The following is a 22,208-nucleotide window of genomic DNA, read 5'->3' as shown; positions in this document are numbered from 1 at the left end:
ACATAAATCTAACCTAAGCAAATTTGCTTCTCAGAAAACCTTTTAAATAGTTTTAAGGGTGTTTTTATTGAGAAGATAAATATTTAGTACTGGAAACAAAACGAAAATTATTTAAATTCTTTGTGCAGCATTGTCTGATATCATCGGATTACTAAGATTTTATATTTAACTGGTATTTTATGTTCAAAAAACAGCTGAACGGCAAATGTATTTTTCATAATGTTTTTATTAGACTAGAATGGGGGTTTCATTGCGATGGGGGTCGGGATGAAGTGGAGCAGGCAGCACATTTGATGAGCATTTTATGTGCATTGCTGTACCTGTTTGCAGCTGTACAATACTGTTTCTGATGAGACATGTCTAATCCAATGGTCCGTTCGACTACTGAATGTGGCCAGTAGTGCTTGTCTTATAGCTACTGTCCGTTTTACTGAGCCATTTCACATCAGTCAGAGTCAAGTGTGCATCGCATTACAGATAATCTTTATTCAAATGCTGTACTTATCTCAGTACATGATTGTAATAGAACAGAAAATATCTCAAACTAAGAAATCTTCGCTGTCGTTTTTAGTTACTGTATGTTCCTTCTCTATGATGACACGGGAAAGTTCTCCAAACGCAGCGTACCCCAAACCAATATTTCCCTTTTACAGCTTATATTTGAATGCCTTTTCAATTAGTTACATAAAAATAATATAGCCTACTATTAGCTTGATAATGATTACTTCTACACAATAAATGACAATAAATCATTGTTGGGTTATAATAATAAATAACAACTGAATTCCAAAATGTTAGTGAGTGAAGTAGTAGGTTTTGCACACCCTGTTCATTAAAAAAGAAGAATTTTTTTTGTATGTTTTGTAAAAATATAGGTAAATATTGCTTATTTTATCACTGTATTGTGGAAAAACTGGAAAACCTGCATTAATTATCTTTAACTAGATTTTTATTTCATCAAACATTTTGAATGTACTTGGCTACAATGGCTGATAGGAAGAATTTAAAATTAAGATTTGAAATCAGTTTTATATAATTTTTTATGCAAAAGTTTTCAAAATGGGCCCCAGGTTGGTCGGTTGCTTGAGGTCTCAGAAATCGTTAACCCGCCCCTGCATATAAACAACATGTGTAGAAAAAAAATCTAGTGCAGCTGGGTTAAATGGTATTACATTTTTTAAGGAAAAAGTTGGTCTCGGTCACTTATTTGAGCAATGGTTCCAAACTATTTTTAAGAAGTTTACGAACAGTAATATTTAGGGCCTTGGAAAAGTGGGGTTTTTTAAGCTTTAAAATGTAAGTTTTAAGTTTGGCTCATGAATATTAATTACGTGATGTGAGGTTCGCCCAGTAGTCTAACCTGATTAGCTGAAAGGCAGGCATAGTAGGATTCCCACTTACCACTTAGGCTTTCGTTCAGTCCACTGCCAATTCAACTGGTTGACAGAGGCTTCCACTTGGTATTTAATACACTGATTTTACGCCAAGGGTTAACACAGTGGGTTGCAATTTTTTTTCTTGTCACTATGCCCAAGCAAAAGCAAACTCTTCTAATCTAATGATTATCTTTAAAAAGTGAATTTAAAATGTTACAAACTTGAGACATTTCTAAAAGCCCTCTCACGTTTCACCGTATAATGGTTATTGCGTCCCTAGTATTATTTTTACAGAGACTTAAAGCTCTTAAACGTTTTTCTGTTTATGTTGTTCAAGTACTAAATATATGTATGACAGCTATACGATAATAGATAAACCAAATGTAATGCATTATATAATTTCATCCTTCATGTTTGGAAGGATCTGCTTTTGTTTGCTTTCATTTACAGATTTTGCTTTTGTAAGTGTACCGTATAAGGTATGAACCTACCAAGCACACTGTTCACAGCTACAATATTTTATTGACACACATATACAGTAGAAAATGAACAAATGAAATCAGAGTCTCTCTGTATGAACAGAACCATACACAGACATGCATACAATCACGGCGCATATGGCACACAGACGTGCACAATCACAGTAGATCTGTGTTATATTCCATCAGCCTGATAAGATCTTGTAAAACGTGTGTGTGCCTGTGTGTATCGGCAGCGGATGGTTGTGATCCGTGTGCAGCCAGTAAAATGTGTTTCACGGTTGAGACCCTCAGAGATAGAGACCGATGATAGCACTCAAGTGCTCACTAAGGTCCCACAGAGCCACGTGTGTGTGTGTGTGTGTGTGTGTGTGTGTGTGTGTGTGTGTGTGTGTGTGTGTGTGTGTGTGTGCGGCCGTTATACAGTTGGTTTATATGAATAAGAAGCATGAAAGACATCTGAGCTATGGAACATGAGTGCAACTGTTGGCTACATCCAGATGAGCTACCGAGTTGAAAATGTCCCTACATGCACGGATGGAATCGCAGACCAATGGAGACCTGATCTCTGGAGTCAGGGCCTGATTTATTAAAGATGAAATCTATGAATGTAAAAGTCCACTATAAACTAAAACAATCTGCCTTTTTGCTTCTAAATCTGTGCCTCTACTCCCTTCAGACCTGGTTTTGCCCCATCCAAACCCCCTTTGTTGATTTTTCTGTTGATTTTGGACAGTTCTACTACTCTTTTCCCCCTGCCGTGCGGAATTCAGAGCCCCTCTGTCAGCTCTTTCAACCATATCAGATGAGTTTCGATGAAAGGTGGGTACAGGAAGTGACTTTGACATGCCTCCTTTCTCTGGAGAAAGATACTTTCAATCCCATCAAACCTGGAAGCTAAGAAAAACCAATTCCAACTATATTAGTGCTTCTCTATGAACAATTCGCCACCATATATATATATATATATTTAAAACACATATTAAATATATGTTAATTTATGGTTTCACTAATATAAAAAAAGTCACATACTTGTAAATATATATGAAACCCATATTTCAAAATACAAAAAAAAAAAAAGAAAAAAAAATGGCAGTTTTACTGTAATGTAACATATTTTCCCAAATAGTAGTGAAATATTTTTTCATTGCCCTTATTCACAACAAACCATATATTTGGAACCATGTGTTATATTACTTTGTTTAGAAACTAGAAATATGTCCTTAATCTCCAATTAATTTGAGCAAACTTTTATATTCACAAAGCAACTCACTCAGAAAAAGCCTTTGTATACTACATTTTATAACACCGATTCTAAGATTGATATTAAAACCCTTTTAATCCTCTGATTGCGTTTGGGTCATTTTTGACCCGGGAGAGGTAGATAATAATTATTAAATACCACTTAGTTTTTAGTGCAGGAACTTTCTGACTTTGTCAAGATTATCAAAACACACATAATAACCTTTTTATTTATTTCTCCGAATTTTAAATAAAATTGTTTAAAAGATGTAGCTATTCTTTTGCGTTTGCAGGTCAATTTTGACCTGGGCATCAACTGTGACTTTACACATGATATTATGTAGATTTTTTTGTACATCTATGAATTAGATTTTTTCTTATAGACACTTTGCTTACATTTAGCGTCTTTCCCATATATAATTTTTACAAACATGCACACACACATACAGTCACACACAGACAGTACAAAACTAAATCAAATGTACTACTGTCTAAAGGGAGTGTGGCAAGAGCAAAAGTCCATGCACACATTAGTCTAAATAGGACTTGTGAGGAAATTGTCCACATTTTACTCAGCAGCCATCTGGTGCGGTACCAGCCTGCAGCATACTCATGCATCAACATTCGACAGTTCATGAGAGTAAATAAATCAGATTTTGCTTAAAAACATAGTTAAAATGTATTAACGTTGTAGACTTGAGTTGTACAGTTGTTTTTATGATGTTTAGTTGAAAAAGAATATATTGATTTCATAGATTTTAAACACCAAGTCGTACTGAGCAGTTATGAGTATTAGGAAATTCATTCAAATTACTAATAATTATCATATTAGATGTTAATATACATTTTATATTATGTTATTTTAAATACATTTCATAGAAATGTTGATAAAGAATATGTCTTCACATGTATCACACTGGTTTTGATGTAGTTAATGTATATTTTGAAATGTCAAATAATTTTTTTATATTATTATTTAAAAAAAAAAAAAAAAAAGGCATATTAATTAATAGCTAATATATTTGCCAGTTAACATGCCAAAAATATCGCATGAACATTTAAGAAGTTATTAATGACTTACAACATAGTTTTTCTGAAAACCTTCTGGTTATGATTTATAAGCTTGAATTCCACCAGTTCAAAATTGACCCGCAAATGCAAAAGGTGTATGCAGATTCTGAACGTAATAGGAGGGTTAAATATGAAAACATGGAACCCTAGACTTGTGAAAACTGTGAAACTTTTGAAGCTTTTCAAATTCATGTAATTGCCCTTTAATGAATGAATTAATTTTATTTCTCTTTATTTTACTTCATTTATTCCAATGATTATTTTCTTATAATTTGTTTTATTGTTAACATATTTATTTTTACATTTATTTTCATATTCTCTAAACTATATTGTGAACTTGCTTTCTTGTTTTAAAATACTTCACAATGTGAATTCAAATAAAGCTTGAGAAAAAAAAATACTGGAATTTGAATATTAACATAAATTCTCAAATATACAATATAAATTAAAATCTTGTATATACAGTATGTTCACATCAGAAATGTATATGTGCACAATGCTAAGGAAGTTATGTAGTTACGTGTTTGCTCAAGGTTTGCCCATTTTATTTCCAGTCAGGAGAAAATCGCACATCAGGTTGATTAGAAAAGTAATGGAAGACCTGTACTCAAGATGCATGATTAGATGGATCATGTCTGTAGTATAAACAGTGTGGGACAGGTTATGCACCAAAGTTTAATACTTGAGTTTAGGAGTTTGTTCAAATCCCTATCCCTAAGTATTTTCAATAGTAATAATGATGCTTGCCTCAGCAACTTGCTTTGGCAGTCCTTTATGTTTGCCTCTCTCTGAATTTGGCTTGTTAGTAAAATGTAGCATATACTTTCTTTATGTCAAATTCACAAATTTTACTGAACACTTGCATGGAATGTGTTACGTTATGGTTCAATATGTATGTGTGTGTGTGTGTGTGTGTGTGTGTGTGTGTTTCACATGTGGAGATTTGTTTTAGCTTAGATAGGACCCAGTGTCTATGTTTGGCACTCTGTGTGCATGTCTGTGCATTGTGGTTTACTCATAAAGAGCTCCAGCTGGATGTGGCCGTCTCATTAAGCAGAGGATGCTGTCATGGATCCAGCAGGGTGTGTCTGTGTATGTGTGAGTATGTAGAGGTGTTTAATCAGTGGCTGCATTTTTTAGATTATCCACTAGAAGGCAGATATGATTATGTACCATCACGGAGGACAAGACCTCCTCAGGATCTTTACATTAACTAGATTATTACATAAACACATGACTTTAGTTTCCTGTATACCTGCATTTATGTCAGTATGACACACAAAACAAACAATACTTTGTTGCTTGACTCTGTGTGATGAGTGATTGTTTCACTGACTAAACTATAAAAACATTCCATTTTGCACACAGACACACATGAGATTGCGTGATGGGTGGGTTGCCCTTTTAGAATGACTGAGACTTCCTGTTTCTGTGATGAAGAAGAGGCCCCAGTGCATTAAGTGTAAGAAAACACTAATTTCAAAGGAAGCAGAAATGGTTTAACAGAAGATAATAAAATAATAGGCATCTAAATAAACATTGTTATTTATCTCAGAGATTGCCAATGAATCTCTTTTTGAAATATATATATATATTTTTTTTTTCTGTTTTTGTAAACCTCTCACTATGAATGGGGGCATTTGCTAGTGTATGAATGTCTATGTGTGTTTATGTATGTATATTAGAGTCTCTCATGTCTGTCTGTGGCCATTTGTATTGGTCTGTTTTGTGTGTGTCTGTGTGTTACTGTTGTAACTCACTCTTTTCACAGTGTGTTCCCACCCAGCTGGGGGTACAGGTACAGGCTCCACTGACGTGGTCACATTCAGCTCCATTTTCACACTGGCACACTTGCTTACATTCTGCCCCGTACCGGGCCTCAGGACACTCTGAAACAAAGCACCATGGGAAATTTATTTTTTGGGGACAATAATGGAATATTTAACTGAACTAGACATTAGTAGTATTTTTCCACAAGGTGGCAGCATTAACATTTCGATCAGCATCAGATTCAACTTTTGGAAAACTGAACTTGTATGTTTAAATTTAAATGGCTCATCTGTAAAAAAAGAAAGAGAGACAAAAACAAGGGGATGAGAAACATAGGAGAACATGGTCTTACTCTGTTCACATTGTTTTCCAGTGAAACCAGGCTCACACACACAGCGCCCACTGCTGGCCTCACAGGTTACTGCATCACTTGAACACTGGCACACATTGGCACAGCCTGCACCCCAAAAACCTGCCTCACAAACTACATATAATGTTTATTATTAAAGTGAATTAATTGCAATAACATATCCAAATTATACACACATGATGAGACGGAAAAAAATCTTTGCATCTGAGATTGCAAACACGCCTGTAGAGCAGTCATGTCCAGTGTGTCCAAGGGGACATTCACAATGACCAGTTACAGGATCACAGGTAGATCCAGAGTGACATGAACAGCGAAACATACAGCCTGACCCATAGAACCCTACAGGGCATACTGAGATAACAAGACACATTTTAGTGCAACAATAGTTTAAAGAGTTTCTTTTGCCTTTATTTAAAATGATACATTTAATTTGGCAAAAACATATCAGGTGAAGTCACCAACAAATAAATTAGAGGAAGCAAACCATGTTTTACTATCTTAAATGTAAATAAGACATAGTGAAGAATCTATAAATCACATATAGAAAGAATATATATATATGAATATTTATTATAAGTACTTATAGTTATGTATACAATTGTACATCAGATTTTTATTTAATCACCAGGGAAATTGTCTTCATGACATCACCCTCAAATCCTACTGAAATGCTAACAGTCCACATCTAAAAGACCACAGAGCAGAGCTCCCTGGGCTCCAGGTGACTACCATTTATTGAGTGAGAGGCATTTACTGTATGTTTTAAATAAGCCATGTTCTGTGAGGAATAACATAAAGTGTTCCAAAGAGATTATTCCACATACAGTAAGGGCTCACTGATTTCCAGAACACTGCATAAACACATGAAGCGCTTACCGGCTCTAAATGTGAGCTGGTAAACCATGATAACAATGGAAAAGAGGCAGTAATTGAAACCTGAGACACTATTTACATTAAACTGGGATGTAAGTATAAAAAAGGAAAGAAAATGGAAAGGAAAAGAAAAGGAAAAATCAAAGAGAAAAGAAAAGGAAAAATCAAAAGGAAAATCAAAAGGAAAATAAAGGGAAAATAAAAGAGGAAAGGGAAAGGAAAGGAAAAATAAAGAGAGGAAAAATAAATGGAAATAAAAGTGAGGTAAAGAAAAATAAAAGAGGAAAAGGAAAAGAAAAGAAAAGAATAAGGAAAAGAAAAAGAAAAGAGATGGAAAAGAAAAGGAAGAAAGATGAAAAAGAAAGGGAAAATAAAAGAGGAAAATGAAAATGAAGAGGAAAAGAAAGTAAAATGACAATTGAAAGAGGAAAAGGAAAGAAAAAATAAAGAGAAGAAAATTCATTGGAAATAAAAGAGAGGGAAGGAAAAATAAAAGAGGAAAAGGAAAGGAAAGGAAAAATATAGAGGGAAAAGAAAAGGAAAGGAAGAAAGAGGAAAAAGAAAGGTAAAATAAAAGAGAAAAAAGGAAAGAGAAAAGAAAAGAAGAAAATGAAAGGAAAGGAAAAAGAAAAGAGAGGGAAAAGAAAAGGAAAGGAAGAAAGATGAAAAGGAAAAATAAGAGAGGAAAAAGGAAATGAAAATTGAAGAGGAAAAGGAAAGAAAAAATAAAGAGAGGAAATGAAATTAATGGAATGGAAAGGAAAGGAAAGGAAAGGAAATGGAATAGAATGAAATGAAGTGAAATTAAATTAAATTAAAGTAGAGGAGAGGAGAGGGGGGGAAATTATAGGACAGTAAAGTACAGGAAAGGAAAGGAAAGGAAAGGAAAGGAAATATCTCTCACAATAACTTTCCTAAATCCTAAATCATACCTCTCTCACATGCTGGGCCTGTTCTTCCTGCAGGACACCTGCATGCTCCAGTCTGTGGGTCACATGACTCTCCCCCACAGTCACATGTCCTCTCACAGTTCACACCATAATGGCCAGCTCCACACTCTGAGAGAGAGAGAGAGAGAGAGAGAGAGAGAGAGAGAGAGAGAGAGAGAGAGAGAGTATGCAGTGGCGGATTTAATTCTAACATTTATGCTTTGACTCTGTCTCTTTAATAGACAGCTACTGAACTAAACTGACTGACACACGGCACTCTGTGCAATAAAATTACTGCCACTCACAGCTGTCAGTCTTCAGTCATGTGAGTATTTAACTGCATCTGCTTCTTGGAATTTTAAAAGGACATCTTGTCTGATGATTGACTGGTCACAGTTGATTTCTAATGTAGGCATTATTGAGCCATCAAACTGGTTCTGTGTACTGACAATGTACTGACATCTTACAGTCACTAGAGGGCGGTGCAAAGCATTATTATTGTGTGTCAGGTTTTTAAAGCTAGCAGTCCAAAACCACGTTTTTCTGTGTGCATGCATAGCAATGTTTGGCATGGCATACTACATACTATTCTTGAAAGAATGTGGTATGCAGTATGTATACTGTACATAGTATGTGAATTTGCAAAGAATACTGATTCCATAATGCAATGTGCTTGACTTGACATTTCCTTTCGAGTGATGAACATGAAGCAATATCAACCACGATCTCCTTCTTAACTCAGTTATGAAGTTAATACATTTTTTTTTTACAAATTTTTATTAAAAATGCAAAATATATATATATATTTTTAACAAGGTGATAATGCAGCTCAATTAATTAAACAGCAACAAAGTGACAGCAACATTGCATACTATGGCTTGAAATGTTTATCTTGTATTTTGTTTCACATACTAAAGGAACATATATACAGTATTGAAAGTGTAGTATGCAGTAATCAGTATGCTAGGTTTCTAAACATAGACTATGTATGAGATTGTGTGTCTTACCCAGTTGGCATTTTTCTCCATGGTATCCGGCTGGGCATCTCTTCTGGCACTCTCCAGTTTTAGGGTCACATGGCTCATCATCAGAGCAGTTACATCGTTTATGGCAGCCATCACCATACAAACCACGCTCACATTCTATACAGGTGCAGACATGAGATTTATGAGCACACATGTCTGACAGCACTGTTTCAAACCGACCTCTGTATATCTAGCTACTGTATAACCTACCTGTCTGACAGCGGTCACCATGGTAACCAAGTTTACAATTGCAGGTGCCTTTTTGGGGATTGCAAGAGAGAGAGTTTTCCTGCAAGCATTCGCATTCCTCCGAGCAACCCACTCCGTGAGTCCACTTCGGACATGCTAATGAAGAGAAACACCATCTTAGTACACATCAGAATCTTTGAAAGGAGTTAAAGAAAGCATCTAACACATTCTGACACTAATGTACTATACAAACATACTAAATTATCTGAATAATCTGAAATACACAATTATTCAGTACAGAATGTGTAAACTATAAAGACAATGTCTCAAAACCCTAGTGAGCTGCCTACCTAGACAGCAATTTTCGGCCTCAAAAGTGCGTTTGAATTAAGCATTTTTTTGGCATCATAGGAACGATTTTAGGGCATTATAAGTTTGTTCAAACATGTCTATGGTGCCCAAAATAATCTGAAATAAGTATGCAGCTCACTAGGTTTTGTGACACAGACAGGTTTTTGCTTAACGTTAAAGGAATATTCCGGGTTCAATACAAGTTAAGCTCAACTGACAGAATTTGTGACATAATGTTGATTACCACAAACATTTATTTTGACTTGCCCCTTCTTTTCTTTAAAAAAAAAAAAAATTCTTCTGAATCTTTTAATGGGTTCCAGTGAGGTACTTCAATAAGGCCAATCCGTAAGCATTAAAAAATTAACTGTTTCAAAAGTATAGCCACAAAACATGATTTTGCTGTAATAAAATCACTATTTAACCTTTTTTGTGTAAAGTTACAGTCCATTTTATAACTTCGTTGCCATGATAATGTAATGTCAACAAACCCTAATACCCTAAACTGACTGTACAAATGATGATTTAAACAACTTTACAGCTCAAATAATACATGAGTTATAACAGAAGATGTACAGGTAAGTGCTTTTATTACATTTTAAACTTGGCATAAAATTGGCTCCATTCACTTCCATTGTAAGTGCCTCACTGTAACTTCGATTTTTGCTTTTTTAAAAGAAAATTATTTTTGGTGATAATCATCATTATGCCACAAATGCTGTCGATTGAGCTTAACTTGTATTGAACCCGGAATATTCCTTTGAAGTGTGCAAAAAACACTTACGTAGATGACAGAATCTGCCATAGAGGCCAGGGGCACACAGACACCCCCCATACAGACGGTGACAGTGTCCGTTATTGGGGCAGTTACACCTCCTCCGACAGAACCTTCCATAGAAACCCTGAGGACAACCTGGTAACATCACACAACACATCAAAAGAGTTCTAGAGAGTTCCTATCGAATTCCACATGTGATATTACATCCCATGTTCTCGGGAAGACTTACCTAACCAGGTTAAATCTGAGGGGAATTTCAAAGAGGCACTTGTAGTATTATTGCACAAGTTCTTTTTCAAGCACTACCTAAACAACTATCTATCCATCCATCCATCCATCCATCCACCCTTCCACTTATTCATCCATCTAGATGGATTTCATAAGTAGAAAGAAAAGTTGAGATATCAAGGGGCATGAAAATGGAAAGAGGAAGTTATCACCGTATTTTAAAGAGTCAATGAGGGGGGGAAAAAAAACATTTGTGCCATACCGTTTTCACAGTGCAGACCGTGGACCCCTGGAGGACACACACACTTCCCGGTCACTGAGTCACAGCGGCCCCCATTTTGACATACACACAGACTATTACACTGTATGCCATATGTCCCCTCAGCACATGCTAAAGAGAAAGAGAAAGAGAGAGAGAGAGAGAGAGAGAGAGAGAGAGAGAGAGAATGCACAACCATACCATAAATATTCTTTTTAGGGTTCTCAGAGGAACCAGGGAGCGAGATATATGTGGTGGCCACTGAAGTTTCTGTTGACTTTGGGGTGGATTAAATGATGCCGAAAGAGACGGGCTGGAAAATTCAAATCACGCTCATGTGTATTCACAATGATGGTGTTAAGGTGTTGGGCTGCAGCTTTCCAATCTGCTGTCGATTTATGTCATAAATTAGTTGAGTTGGTGCTTTTACAGGAAGTACTTTGTTTAGAGTGGATAGAGCTGCTGGGCTCAAGGGCATAATAGGATTTTTCTATAAGTAGAGCTGGGACCATCAGAGGGCTGTACAGCAGCTAGAAGAACAGGAAGAACTGGGATATTTAGCACCTGTATCCCATTAAGTACTGAATTAGCTCTTGGAAGCCTTTAGCTACTTTGTATGAGCAAAAAGAATATAGAGTTTAGTGACCCTAAAGTTGATAAAAAAAATTTTTTATTGAAAGTACAAAATGTAAATATATATATATATATATATATATATATATATATATATATATATATATATATATATATATTTCTTCAACACTTTGTTTTAAAACCTTGTCATGCTATTTGTTTGCGCCACAAATTCTGACTTTGTGTGAAAAGGCTTAAACGAAGAATCTGCAGCATTTCTAATGTTAAAATAGATAAGCACAGGTCGGAGGTGATAGAGCAGCATAAAAACACTCACTCTCATTGCAGATGACCCCAGTCCAACCAGGTGTACACTCACAATGATCTTTCTCTATCGCACACACCCCTCCATTAACACAGTCCTCACAGCTCAGACTGCAGTCATCACCGAACGAACCCTCTGCACACACTGAAACAGAGAGATCGACATATTCAGCATATAGGAAATGTATCCTCTTCTCTGAATATTTATGTGTGTGTTTCTCTCACTAATCTTGCTGATGACGGTCAGCTCCTCTCTCTGCTCTTGGGTGTGTGTGTGTCCTGAGTAGTAAGTGTGTGAGTCGTCGTCGTACGGTCTGCTTAAAGTGGCGGTGTAATGTAGCAACTGAGGGGGGCGACGGAACAATAAGTCTGGCAAATGCAGCACCTCTGGCTCATCGTCACCACCCCTCACAACTTCTTCTCCCTCCTCCTCCAAATCCCTCTCATACAGAGCTGTACACACATTAAGAAAAGAACAGAAAGTCAGAGAGAGAAGGTTAGAGGCACAGAGAGAAATAGAGAGATATACCATTTCACCTTTACAGAAACATGGCCTCTGGGAATCAAAAAAAGTTAATGAACAGCAAAATATGTAGTTACATTGTACTTACAGTGTACAAACAATTTAATAACAATGTAATAACAATGTATGTTTTCACTAAAAAACACTATGTACACTAGGCTTCGGATCATCATCAGATTTTCCCGATGATTATCGATATATTTATTATTTACTCTAGCCATCACTGAATGATATATTGTGTATATGCATCTTTCATAGAGCCTACACAATGTATTTTCAGTTCCAAGAATGACTTTTGTGGTTTGACAGCTTGAATGAAACCTCTTCAAAGCTACATACAGGGAAATTGCATTAAAAAAAAAAATAATCGTTCAGTTTGCACAGTTAAACCAGTTTCATACACTAACCTGAACACTTATAAACGTCACTTTGTTTATTCTTGAAATAGAAAAACCTTCGTAACTTCTCTGTGTATGCATCCTGTGCAAGGAGCTCTAAAATACCAGTCCTGTGTTGTGATACCTGAGCCTTGCGACTTGCTTCATTAAATGTTATATCACTCCCTTGTGGTCTCCCAATGCTAATACGTCAGACTTTAAACAAGCCCAACTGAGTGAATAGGAAAGTGTGCAAATTCGACTTCTAATTTAAATGTCGACTAATGTTAAAACATCAATGCCACAAAAATATATTGATAAAATAATGTGCAGATCAATAACTGATATATCTATATTTTATGACATGCCTAATATACATGGTTTAATATTGATCTTAACTTTATTTTGATGTTACAAGTCCTTGCATTATTTCCTGTCTATGAGGTAAGCACTAAACACAGCCAATTAAATTTGACAACTAAAATAAAGCAAAGGTCCAACAATGTGGTTACAGGATGTTAATTAAATATGTTAATTTAGGGTCATGGGCAGGTTCTCATACTCACGTAAGCATGATCTTTGGTCATAGTCCAGTCTGAAGCCCACCTGACAAAAACATTCAAAAGAGCCCAGAGTGTTCACACAGTACTGGGCACAGCCTGATGTCTCTGATACACACTCATCAATGTCTGAGGAGAGAGATTACAGCAAAAACAAATAATATATTAAACCTCATATACTGAATTAGAATATAATTGTCACCTTAAAGGGATAGAAAATTCTGTCATCATTTACATTCCATCATGTTATTCCAAACTCATATAAATTTCTTTCTTCCATGGAACACAGATTGTGATGTTAAGTAGAATGCTCAGTTTTAGTCGCCATTCAGTTCCATTGTATGGGAAAAAAGATGCAATGAAAGTGAATAGAGACTGTCAATCCCTAACCTTCTGCTTATTTGTTCCACGGAAGAAAGAAAGTCATCAAGGTTTGAACACAACATGAGTGTGAGTGAATGATGACAGAATTTCCTGTTTTGAATGAACTATCCCCAAAAACTTGGAGAACATGGAGGATACTGATGAAAAGACTATACTGTTAAAGTCTATAAAGTTTAAGATCTAGTTAAGCATTCACTTGGGTCTCAACATCTGGCTAATAGAAGGTTGAAAGTGTGTCTGCAGAAGACATGAAGACATAATGCTAAAACACACACACCATCACATGTGCAGCCGCTAGGACTGAGTGTGTATCCGGGTCTACAGCTGCACTCGTAACCACCTGGATAATTCTCACAGTAGTGACTACAGCATGCTTCCCCACTGCCACACTCATCAGTGTCTGTAGAGGACACAAAACATAGTCATGAGTAAAAACACACAATACACTATGCAACTTTATCAATAAATACACACAAAGATATATCAAAGTAATAATGATTATTACATTCTGTATTATAATCTTGATTATGAGAGAGTTCTGACTGCCAACCATCAAGCGGGAACCCATACCAATGCACGTCTTGAGGTCCTCAGCGAGCTGGTAACCTTGGTTACAGGAGCACAAGGTGCTGCTGGTGGTGTGTTCACAGTGATGAGAGCAGCCGCCATTGTTTTTCTCACAGCCATTCACAATCTCCATCTCTATACCTGCAAGATACAAGACTCCATATTTAAGGCCATATTTACCAAAACCATTCTTTTATTCACACTAAAGTGTTAGACATCACTGTTGGGTGCATGTCAAATACTTTAATAAAACATTTTGTTTTTTTGGTTAGATTTGGGGTTTTTTGCTGAGGGAACTTCCAAGGTAACTTTTTTTTTGTTTTTCTCTCCCAATTTGGAACGCCAAATTCCCAATGTGCTTTTAAGTCCTCGTGGTTGCGTAGTGATTCGCCTCAGTCCGGGTGGTGGAGGATGAATCCCAGTTGCCTCCGGTCCTGAGACCGTCAACCCGCGCATCTTATCACGTGGCTTGTTGAGCGCATTGCCACGGAGACATAGCGTGTGTGGAGGCTTCACGCCACCCACCGCGGCAACCACGCTGAACTCACCACGCGCCCCACCGAGAACGAACCACATTATAGTGATCACGAGGAGGTTACCCCATGTGACTCTACCATCCCTAGCAACCGGGCCAATTTGGTTGCTTAAGAGACCTGGCTGGAGTCACTCAGTACTAGCGATTCGAACTAGCGAACTCCAGGGTTGGTAGCCAGCGTCTTTACCACTGAGCTACCCAGGCCCCCACTTCCAAGGTAACTTAATAATTATTAGTTATTTAGAATTCCACTTAAAGCCAACAAGCTGTTGAAGACCGTGTTTAGGGTTTTTCCAAAATCCCTTCACCAAGACCAAAATTATCAATTGTAACCACAGCCACTAGACCTTTCAAGCTACATCCACCGAACTTGGCACAGACCTTCAGACTGTTCTGACTCGCATTGCTATATCTTTTCTAACTGTTTGAAGCAACCGTTTTTTGTACAACAGACTATCCCACTGATTTATATTGAGAGAATGTTCAAACGGGCCAACGGAATGCTCCTTAATTCAAACAAAGTTCACATTACTCTAAACCTCTGATAGTAACTTAATTTTTTTCAAAATACAACTAACAAAGAGTGTGTGATGGAGTGTTTGTGTGTTTGTACTCACGGTAGCACTGTTTCCCATCTGCACCGAGCTCAAATCCGGGATTACACACACATCTAAACAATCCCGGCATGTTAACACAGCCGTGAGCACATTTAGCCTGACCGGACACACACTCATCAATGTCTGAGAGAGAAAAAAATCAAGGAATTAGAAGATTATAGTAGTTAATTGTCAAACTTAAATAATCAATATACAAAAATATGCAATATACAAACAGATTGTATGGAGTTAGAATACCAGGATTATGTGTGGGTGTGTGTGGGTGTTTGAGTGTGTACACGGCAGGAAAAGTCTCTTCAAGGGTCAGCCGGGGTTGCCTCATAAAGTCTGGACATAAATGAGGTCCAGATAAACACGTGTCCCCATGACTCGAGGCTTTTTACTCTCCTGCACACATAGTAACTAACAGTGAGCTTGTTTCACTGTGAGCGTGTGTGTGTGTGTGTGTGGACAAAGGGGGAGCAGGGTTTGGTTTTACTGCACATTTGAAGAGAGATCTACTGTGACCCATGGAGTTTCACAAAGCAGATTGGAAATATCTTTACAATAAAAACATTTTGTGTTGTTATACTGTTATATGTTTCATTAAATGCTTATGTGAATATTTGTTAACCCTTATGCTTTGATTGGAGCCTGAAGTCCTTTTAATGGATAAAAAATAAAAACATATTTAAAGAGATAGTTCACACTAAAAAAAAATTCAGTCATCATTTACTCTCATTTTTTTTCCAAACACATATTTCTTTCTTTCTTTTGTGAAACACCAAAGGGAGATAAGAGGCAGAATGACAGCCTCAGTCACTATTCACTTTCATTGTATGGAAAAACGATGCAATAAAAGCCAATGGCGACATAGACTTAAATACTGCTTAACATCTCCTATTGTGTTCTATGGAAGAAAGAAAGTCATACCGGGTTGGAACAACATGAGGTTGAGTAAATGATGACAGAATTTTCATTTTTTTGGTGAGCTAATCCTTTAATATATTAATAATTATTATGAAATGTTACTTTACTGGGGTCTCTGTGAGCCCAAACATTATGAAAGTAAAGTCAATTTCATCTCTTAATGAGGGTTTACACAAACTGTAATATTTTGCCAGAATGTCTAGATGTGTAGTGTAGTGTGTGAAATGTAACATGAAAGATATTTAAAGGAATAGTTCACCCGTAAATGAAAATTCTCTCATCGTATATTCACCCTCATGCCAGCCCAGATGTGTTCTTCTACTCAACACAAAGATTTTTAGAATATGTCTATACAATGCAGGTCTACAGGGTCCAAAACACTGAAGCTCTAAAAAGCACATAAAGGCAGCATATAAGTAATCCATTCGACTCCAATCTTCAGAACTGAAATGATAGGTGTGGATGAGAATCAGATCAATATTTAAGTCCTTTTTATTATAAATGCACTTTCAAACAGCCATCCTATGCACACTCACGAGAGTTCTTTTTCTGTTTTTCAGCAATTTGCATTCTTCGTGCATATCGCCACCTTCTGGGCAGGGAGGAGAAAGAAAAAAAGGGAGGGATAAAGGATAAATAAATCATTTTTGCGCAACAGTCCAGTAGGTGGTGATATGCACAAAGAATGCGAATCGCCAAAAAACAGAAGAACTCTTGTGTGTGCATAGGAGGGCTGTTTGAAAGTAGATTTTTAGAAAAAAAGGAATTAAATATTGATCTGTTTCCCAACCACACCTATCATATCGCTTCCGAATATATGGATTTAACACTGGAGTTAGTTATAGATTGCTTTTATGCTGCCTTTATGTGCTTTTTGGAGCTTCACATTTTTGGACCCTGTTGACCTGCATTGTATGGAAGTGCAGAGGTGAGATACTCTATTAAAAAACTTTCTTTTTGTTCAGCAGAAGAAAGAAAGTCATACGCATCTGGGATGGCATGAGGGTGAATAAATGATGAAAGAATTTACATATTTGGGTGAGCTACTCCTTTAGTATGATTGAAATAACACATATGAAATATGTGTGTACTAACCTTCACATCTCTTGCGGTCAGTAGCCAGTCTGTATCCTGATCTACAGCTGCATTGAGCCAGTCCATTCACACTGCTACAGATATGAGAACATCCTCCATTATGCTCTTTACAGGGGTCTTTTACTGAGAGAATAACACAGATACAAACAAAGAGAGAAGTGTTCAGATAACCATCAAAACATTTCTACAGAAAACTAAGCCAAAGAGATTGTTTGCTTGTATGTAAGCTCACATTCGCAGTGTTTGCCATCTCTCTTGAGCTGGTATTCACGGCGACATTCACACTTGTACTGTTCGTTCCCCAAGTCAACACACCTGTGCTCACAACCTCCGTTCTTTACAGCGCAGGAGTTCACAGCTAGAGAGGGTTTTACACACACACACAGTAATGATTATCAAAAGAAAGTAGACATTTAAACAGACATTTTTTAGTAAACTTACTCTACAGCAACTTATAGTAGGAGAGACTGGAGGCAATTGACCCTTCGCTAAGCTCCGCCCCCTTGGTAACCATTGCTCACTCTGACAAGCTTTGCAGAACTATTCACAGGAAAGAATGATTGCCATGATCAGTGTGATTTTTGGCAATAAATGCAAATTAACTGAATAGATTTTGTTCTCATGTGGGCTGGAATGAAGAGTGACATTGCAAAGCATTTTTATGTCATGTTTTTTGTTAAGAAATTGTTAAAATACACAGTAATGTGATTAAAAACTGTGGAGATTGTGAATCAGAGTGGGGGAAAATGATTATCACAGTCACCTGAAAAGGGAAAAGCCACATTTCACAGTGATAACATGCCTGATAATGTAAGTATAAGTGAACAAACTGGTCTTAATGTCTCTAAAACACTGAACTTTTTATACTGCCTCTATTATGACCTGAATCAATACATAAATGGGTTAACGTTAAGTTCTAAATTTTTATTTACCTTGGTGCAAATGTAGGTGTTCTTACTAATGTTTTACATGTTCATTTTAGAATGAGGGCTGAAACATATTTTAATCCATAGCATGCTTTTCTCAAGATTAAAAAAGTGGGGGAAAAAAAACAAAACACTGTGTGTATCCCTTTAAGGTACCTCAAATAACTATTATAAGTGAGCTGGCAACAATGTTTTTTTTTGTTTGTTTTTGTTTTTTTTTCATATTTTTGGATCATTTCTACAAAATACCACTTAAAACTACTCAAACACACATGACTCCCATAGACTCGCATTAGAAAACAGAAAATGCTTATCAGATGAATATAGCGGATGACAGCAGTTGCTAAAGTAGGATTGGTCAGTAACACTTATAAGGTGGGGTTTAGGAAAGAATCAGTTGTAAAAAAGCATTTTAGTTTAACCTCCTGAGACACGAGCATGACTGCTGTGTGCATTTTCCATTCCCCTTTCCGATTTGTGACTAGCTGACTCTAAGAAACATGCAAAAAAAAAAAAAAATATATAATAATAATAAATAATAATAATAAAAAATTTTTTAGACCAAATAGTTTTCCTAAAAATGTATGTCAACATATGTGGACAGTGGGACTAAGTTGTGAAATTTTGAATAATACCAAGCTATAGAAAGTCAGATTTTGTTTATTTTTATTTTTTTATTAAATTGTTTATTATGTTTCCAGGAGTGTTAATTATTTATGTTTTTTTATTTTTTTATTACAGACATTACATCAGAAATTAGCATAAATAATTCTGATACAAAGTAATAGCCAGCATCATCCAGTCACTGCCAACCATGGTAAAATAACATTTTGCATGAAAAATTCAGAATCTATGTACTGATTACTATTGTTCCATGACTGCTAAACATGTTGAGTGGTCCAAACATCATCTGCAGCCTGAAACTGAGCTTTTGACTGGATGTTAGGGGTGAATGCCCTTGGCTGCATAGGAAAGTTATAGGATGCTTGCTTACTTGCTTCCTTGCTTCCTAATTAGGGAATTACTTAACCTCCAGTGTGCTGTCTGTCTGCACTGTTCTCATCAGTTTGAAATGTACCTTATTATCATCTGAACTCCATATACACCCTCTGAAAGCAACATTTCCCAGCTTTTAGATCCATCCATTGATTCTCCACTGAGTCTCAATTTCTCAAAATGAGCCTATATTCCATGTATGTGGTCATTATGTTTAACAGCGTGCCGTTTCACGATAAACTGATGCAATTTTTAAAATGTCATATCGGATGAATCTAGAGAGTCTTTTGAATCAAACAGGTTTTAATATAAAAACTTAATGAGGTTTCTTACCAGATGTAGTTTTGTTGCAGTTTCTCCCAAAGACAAACTCAGCTGAGATCAATGCCATGTTGTTTTGTCACATGGCTCAGTGCATCAAAAGTTTAACACTTTAATAACAGCCTAGATTCTACTGAACTCATTTGGTTTAAATGAAAATATGCATTGCATATAGCAAAGCCAAAACGTGATGTCCACGCATGTGGACGTGGGGTCTCAAGAGGATAAGAAACGTTTATATGTGCTAAATGTAACTGTACCATTAATGGACTTATTGCAAAGTTTTTCTAGCAAGTCAGTCCACTGTCAGCCATCTTTGGAACGCTCTTGAGAGGCTATTTCCAGTCATGCCAGTGCAGCTCCTATCAACTTGAATGGAGTAAGACCAAAATCTCAAAAACGGTTAGTCAAGATTACGATCAAAGAACATATTTCAAATCAACAATAAAATCTGACAATACTGAAATCATAAATTGTGATTATTTTACCTCATATCATGCTAAAAAACTCAATTTTCCGGGCTTGTATAGCTAATACGCATGCACATTCTAAAGATGATTGACAAGTTAAGACTGTATCTAAAAGGTGATTGGTTCTTTTTTTAAGGCAGGACTTCCTTTCTACGTCCGTTGACCGCTGAGCGCTCAAAGCTCCTTGGTTGAGCGTTCTAATTTCCCCCATTCCTTTTTATAGAAGTGGCCCATCTCTGCTAAATAATCTCTGCTTATAGTGAGAAAGACTAGAGATAACTGCTGTCACACTGGGTTATTTGTTATTGAAGAAATTTTGTGTTACAAATGCCCCTTGTTACAATTTCCCCCAATCTCCCCTATAAACTAATTACAGGGACAATTGCCTTGGATTAATTTGGGATTAAGTGCTTTATTAAAGGGCAAAATTGTAGTTGCTCAATTATTGACCTTTGAGGGATTCAAACTGGCAACTATTGAATTACCAACCCTAATTTTTGACCACTAAGACTCACCACTTCAGAAAGTAGTTGCTGGAGGACACAACTTTGTAATGACAGACTCAGATTTTCCTTTTGGACAGGAAGTCTAAGTTTTGTTGTAAAGGGAAAACATCTCTGAATCAAATCCAATTTGTATTTTGGAAATATTGATACATTTTGAAAGTTTCTCTCTGGCTGATGATGTTTCCATGTCATGTCTGTGTTGGGAGATTTACAGCAGTCTTTGGGGACAGGTCAGAGCTGTGGTCTCACTGTGATGACACCACCAGGCCTGTCACAGAGTGTTGACACATCCAGACTCCAGTAAACAGGATAAAGGCTGTTTAAGGGTGATGAGATCTGCAGAGCCAGAGCTGAACCAGCAGAATCAACATAGTTAGGCAGCCTGCTGTTGCTCTCGTTCCCAAAATACAACACTTGAGGAGATACACAGATGCCCCCTGCAGCGTGGTAGCTCACACCAGTCCAGACCAGAACAAGACCTCACTTGGAAAAACCTCTGCATGATACACATACAGTACTGTGCAAAATCCTTGGTACATAAGACATAAAAAAAAATAAAATAAATAAAATTAAAAAAAAAATTTTTTTCTTAAGATGGTTGTTAATATCTTCAGCTTTAGTGTCAATAGGAAATAAACATTTTAGACTCCCAAACATTCCTTTTGCATATAGAATAGAATAGAAGAACAGGGAACCCTGCAACAGATGGTTTGACCCCCACAGAGCCCCCCACTGAACATCGATTCAGTCTGGGATTACATGAAGAGACAGCCTAAATACATAGAACAACTGTGGCAAATTCTCCAATAAGCTTGGAACATCCTATCTGCCAACAACCAAGAAAAACTGTGTCCAGGTTTACCTAGTAGAATTGGTGCTGTTTTGAAGGCAAAGGTGGTCACAGCAAATATTGATTAAGCTTTTTTTATGTTTACAGTACTACAGCCTAAAGCTTTGGCACAGTACTGTATGTGTGGTTTGTATGCATACCTGTATGTGTAATAATGATCTTACCTATGCATGTGCGAGCATCAGCATGTATTCGGAATCCCTCGCTACACTCACAGTGGTACGAACCAATTTTGTTAACGCATGTCTGCTGACAACCACCATTCCGCTCCTTACACTCATCTATATCTGTACAGAGAACACATACACACAAGCAGCAAATGAGTCAAGGTTCTTCACTTATGGCTGTTAAATTTGATTTGACCTAGATCACACAGAGCAGTGGTAAAGATGGTACAATCGGGTTACTTTGATGTATGCCATGGAAATGAATGTTTACCATATTCATATACCATAGTATTTATCCAAATACTATACATATTCAAAAACACATGGCAGTGCCAAGATATGTTTTGATACTTTTTTGTTAGTGCAGGCATAAAGTTCAGCAAGAATGTTTCAGTATATCAGGCTTATCGTGTTCAGTGCACTAGACTTGTCGTAAATAGTAAATGTTAAGCTGTCACTGTGAGGAATGTGCTTATACTGGAGATTAATGTTGACCAGCCATATTTTACTCCATCCATTTTTTGAATTTTTTAACAGATGTTGTGCTTTAAGTAGCTTCTTTATTCAT

The 22,208-nt window shown here is 36.6% G+C and overlaps 1 protein-coding gene across 1 annotated transcript in view; it reads right to left on the bottom strand.

The window, feature by feature from the left end:
• Window positions 1-22,208, bottom strand: part of LOC127422049 (multiple epidermal growth factor-like domains protein 6) — a 62,904-nt gene that overhangs the window by 18,878 nt on the left and 21,818 nt on the right. Inside the window, exons 6-21 of the mRNA XM_051665388.1 lie at window positions 21,638-21,760; window positions 17,637-17,762; window positions 17,405-17,527; window positions 15,401-15,523; window positions 14,252-14,389; window positions 13,959-14,081; window positions 13,304-13,426; window positions 12,063-12,290; window positions 11,851-11,982; window positions 10,944-11,072; window positions 10,460-10,588; window positions 9,346-9,480; window positions 9,118-9,252; window positions 8,114-8,239; window positions 6,291-6,422; window positions 5,929-6,057 (exon numbers count right to left, since the gene is read on the bottom strand). Coding sequence (XP_051521348.1) covers window positions 5,929-6,057; window positions 6,291-6,422; window positions 8,114-8,239; window positions 9,118-9,252; window positions 9,346-9,480; window positions 10,460-10,588; window positions 10,944-11,072; window positions 11,851-11,982; window positions 12,063-12,290; window positions 13,304-13,426; window positions 13,959-14,081; window positions 14,252-14,389; window positions 15,401-15,523; window positions 17,405-17,527; window positions 17,637-17,762; window positions 21,638-21,760 — 2,154 coding nt within the window. The remainder of the gene's footprint in view (window positions 1-5,928; window positions 6,058-6,290; window positions 6,423-8,113; window positions 8,240-9,117; window positions 9,253-9,345; window positions 9,481-10,459; window positions 10,589-10,943; window positions 11,073-11,850; window positions 11,983-12,062; window positions 12,291-13,303; window positions 13,427-13,958; window positions 14,082-14,251; window positions 14,390-15,400; window positions 15,524-17,404; window positions 17,528-17,636; window positions 17,763-21,637; window positions 21,761-22,208) is intronic.

The sequence above is a fragment of the Myxocyprinus asiaticus genome, chromosome 31, assembly GCF_019703515.2.
Source record: "Myxocyprinus asiaticus isolate MX2 ecotype Aquarium Trade chromosome 31, UBuf_Myxa_2, whole genome shotgun sequence".
Lineage (NCBI taxonomy): Eukaryota > Metazoa > Chordata > Actinopteri > Cypriniformes > Catostomidae > Myxocyprinus > Myxocyprinus asiaticus.
Note: the sequence above shows the minus strand (reverse complement) of the source record. Positions and strands in the feature narration are given on the sequence as shown.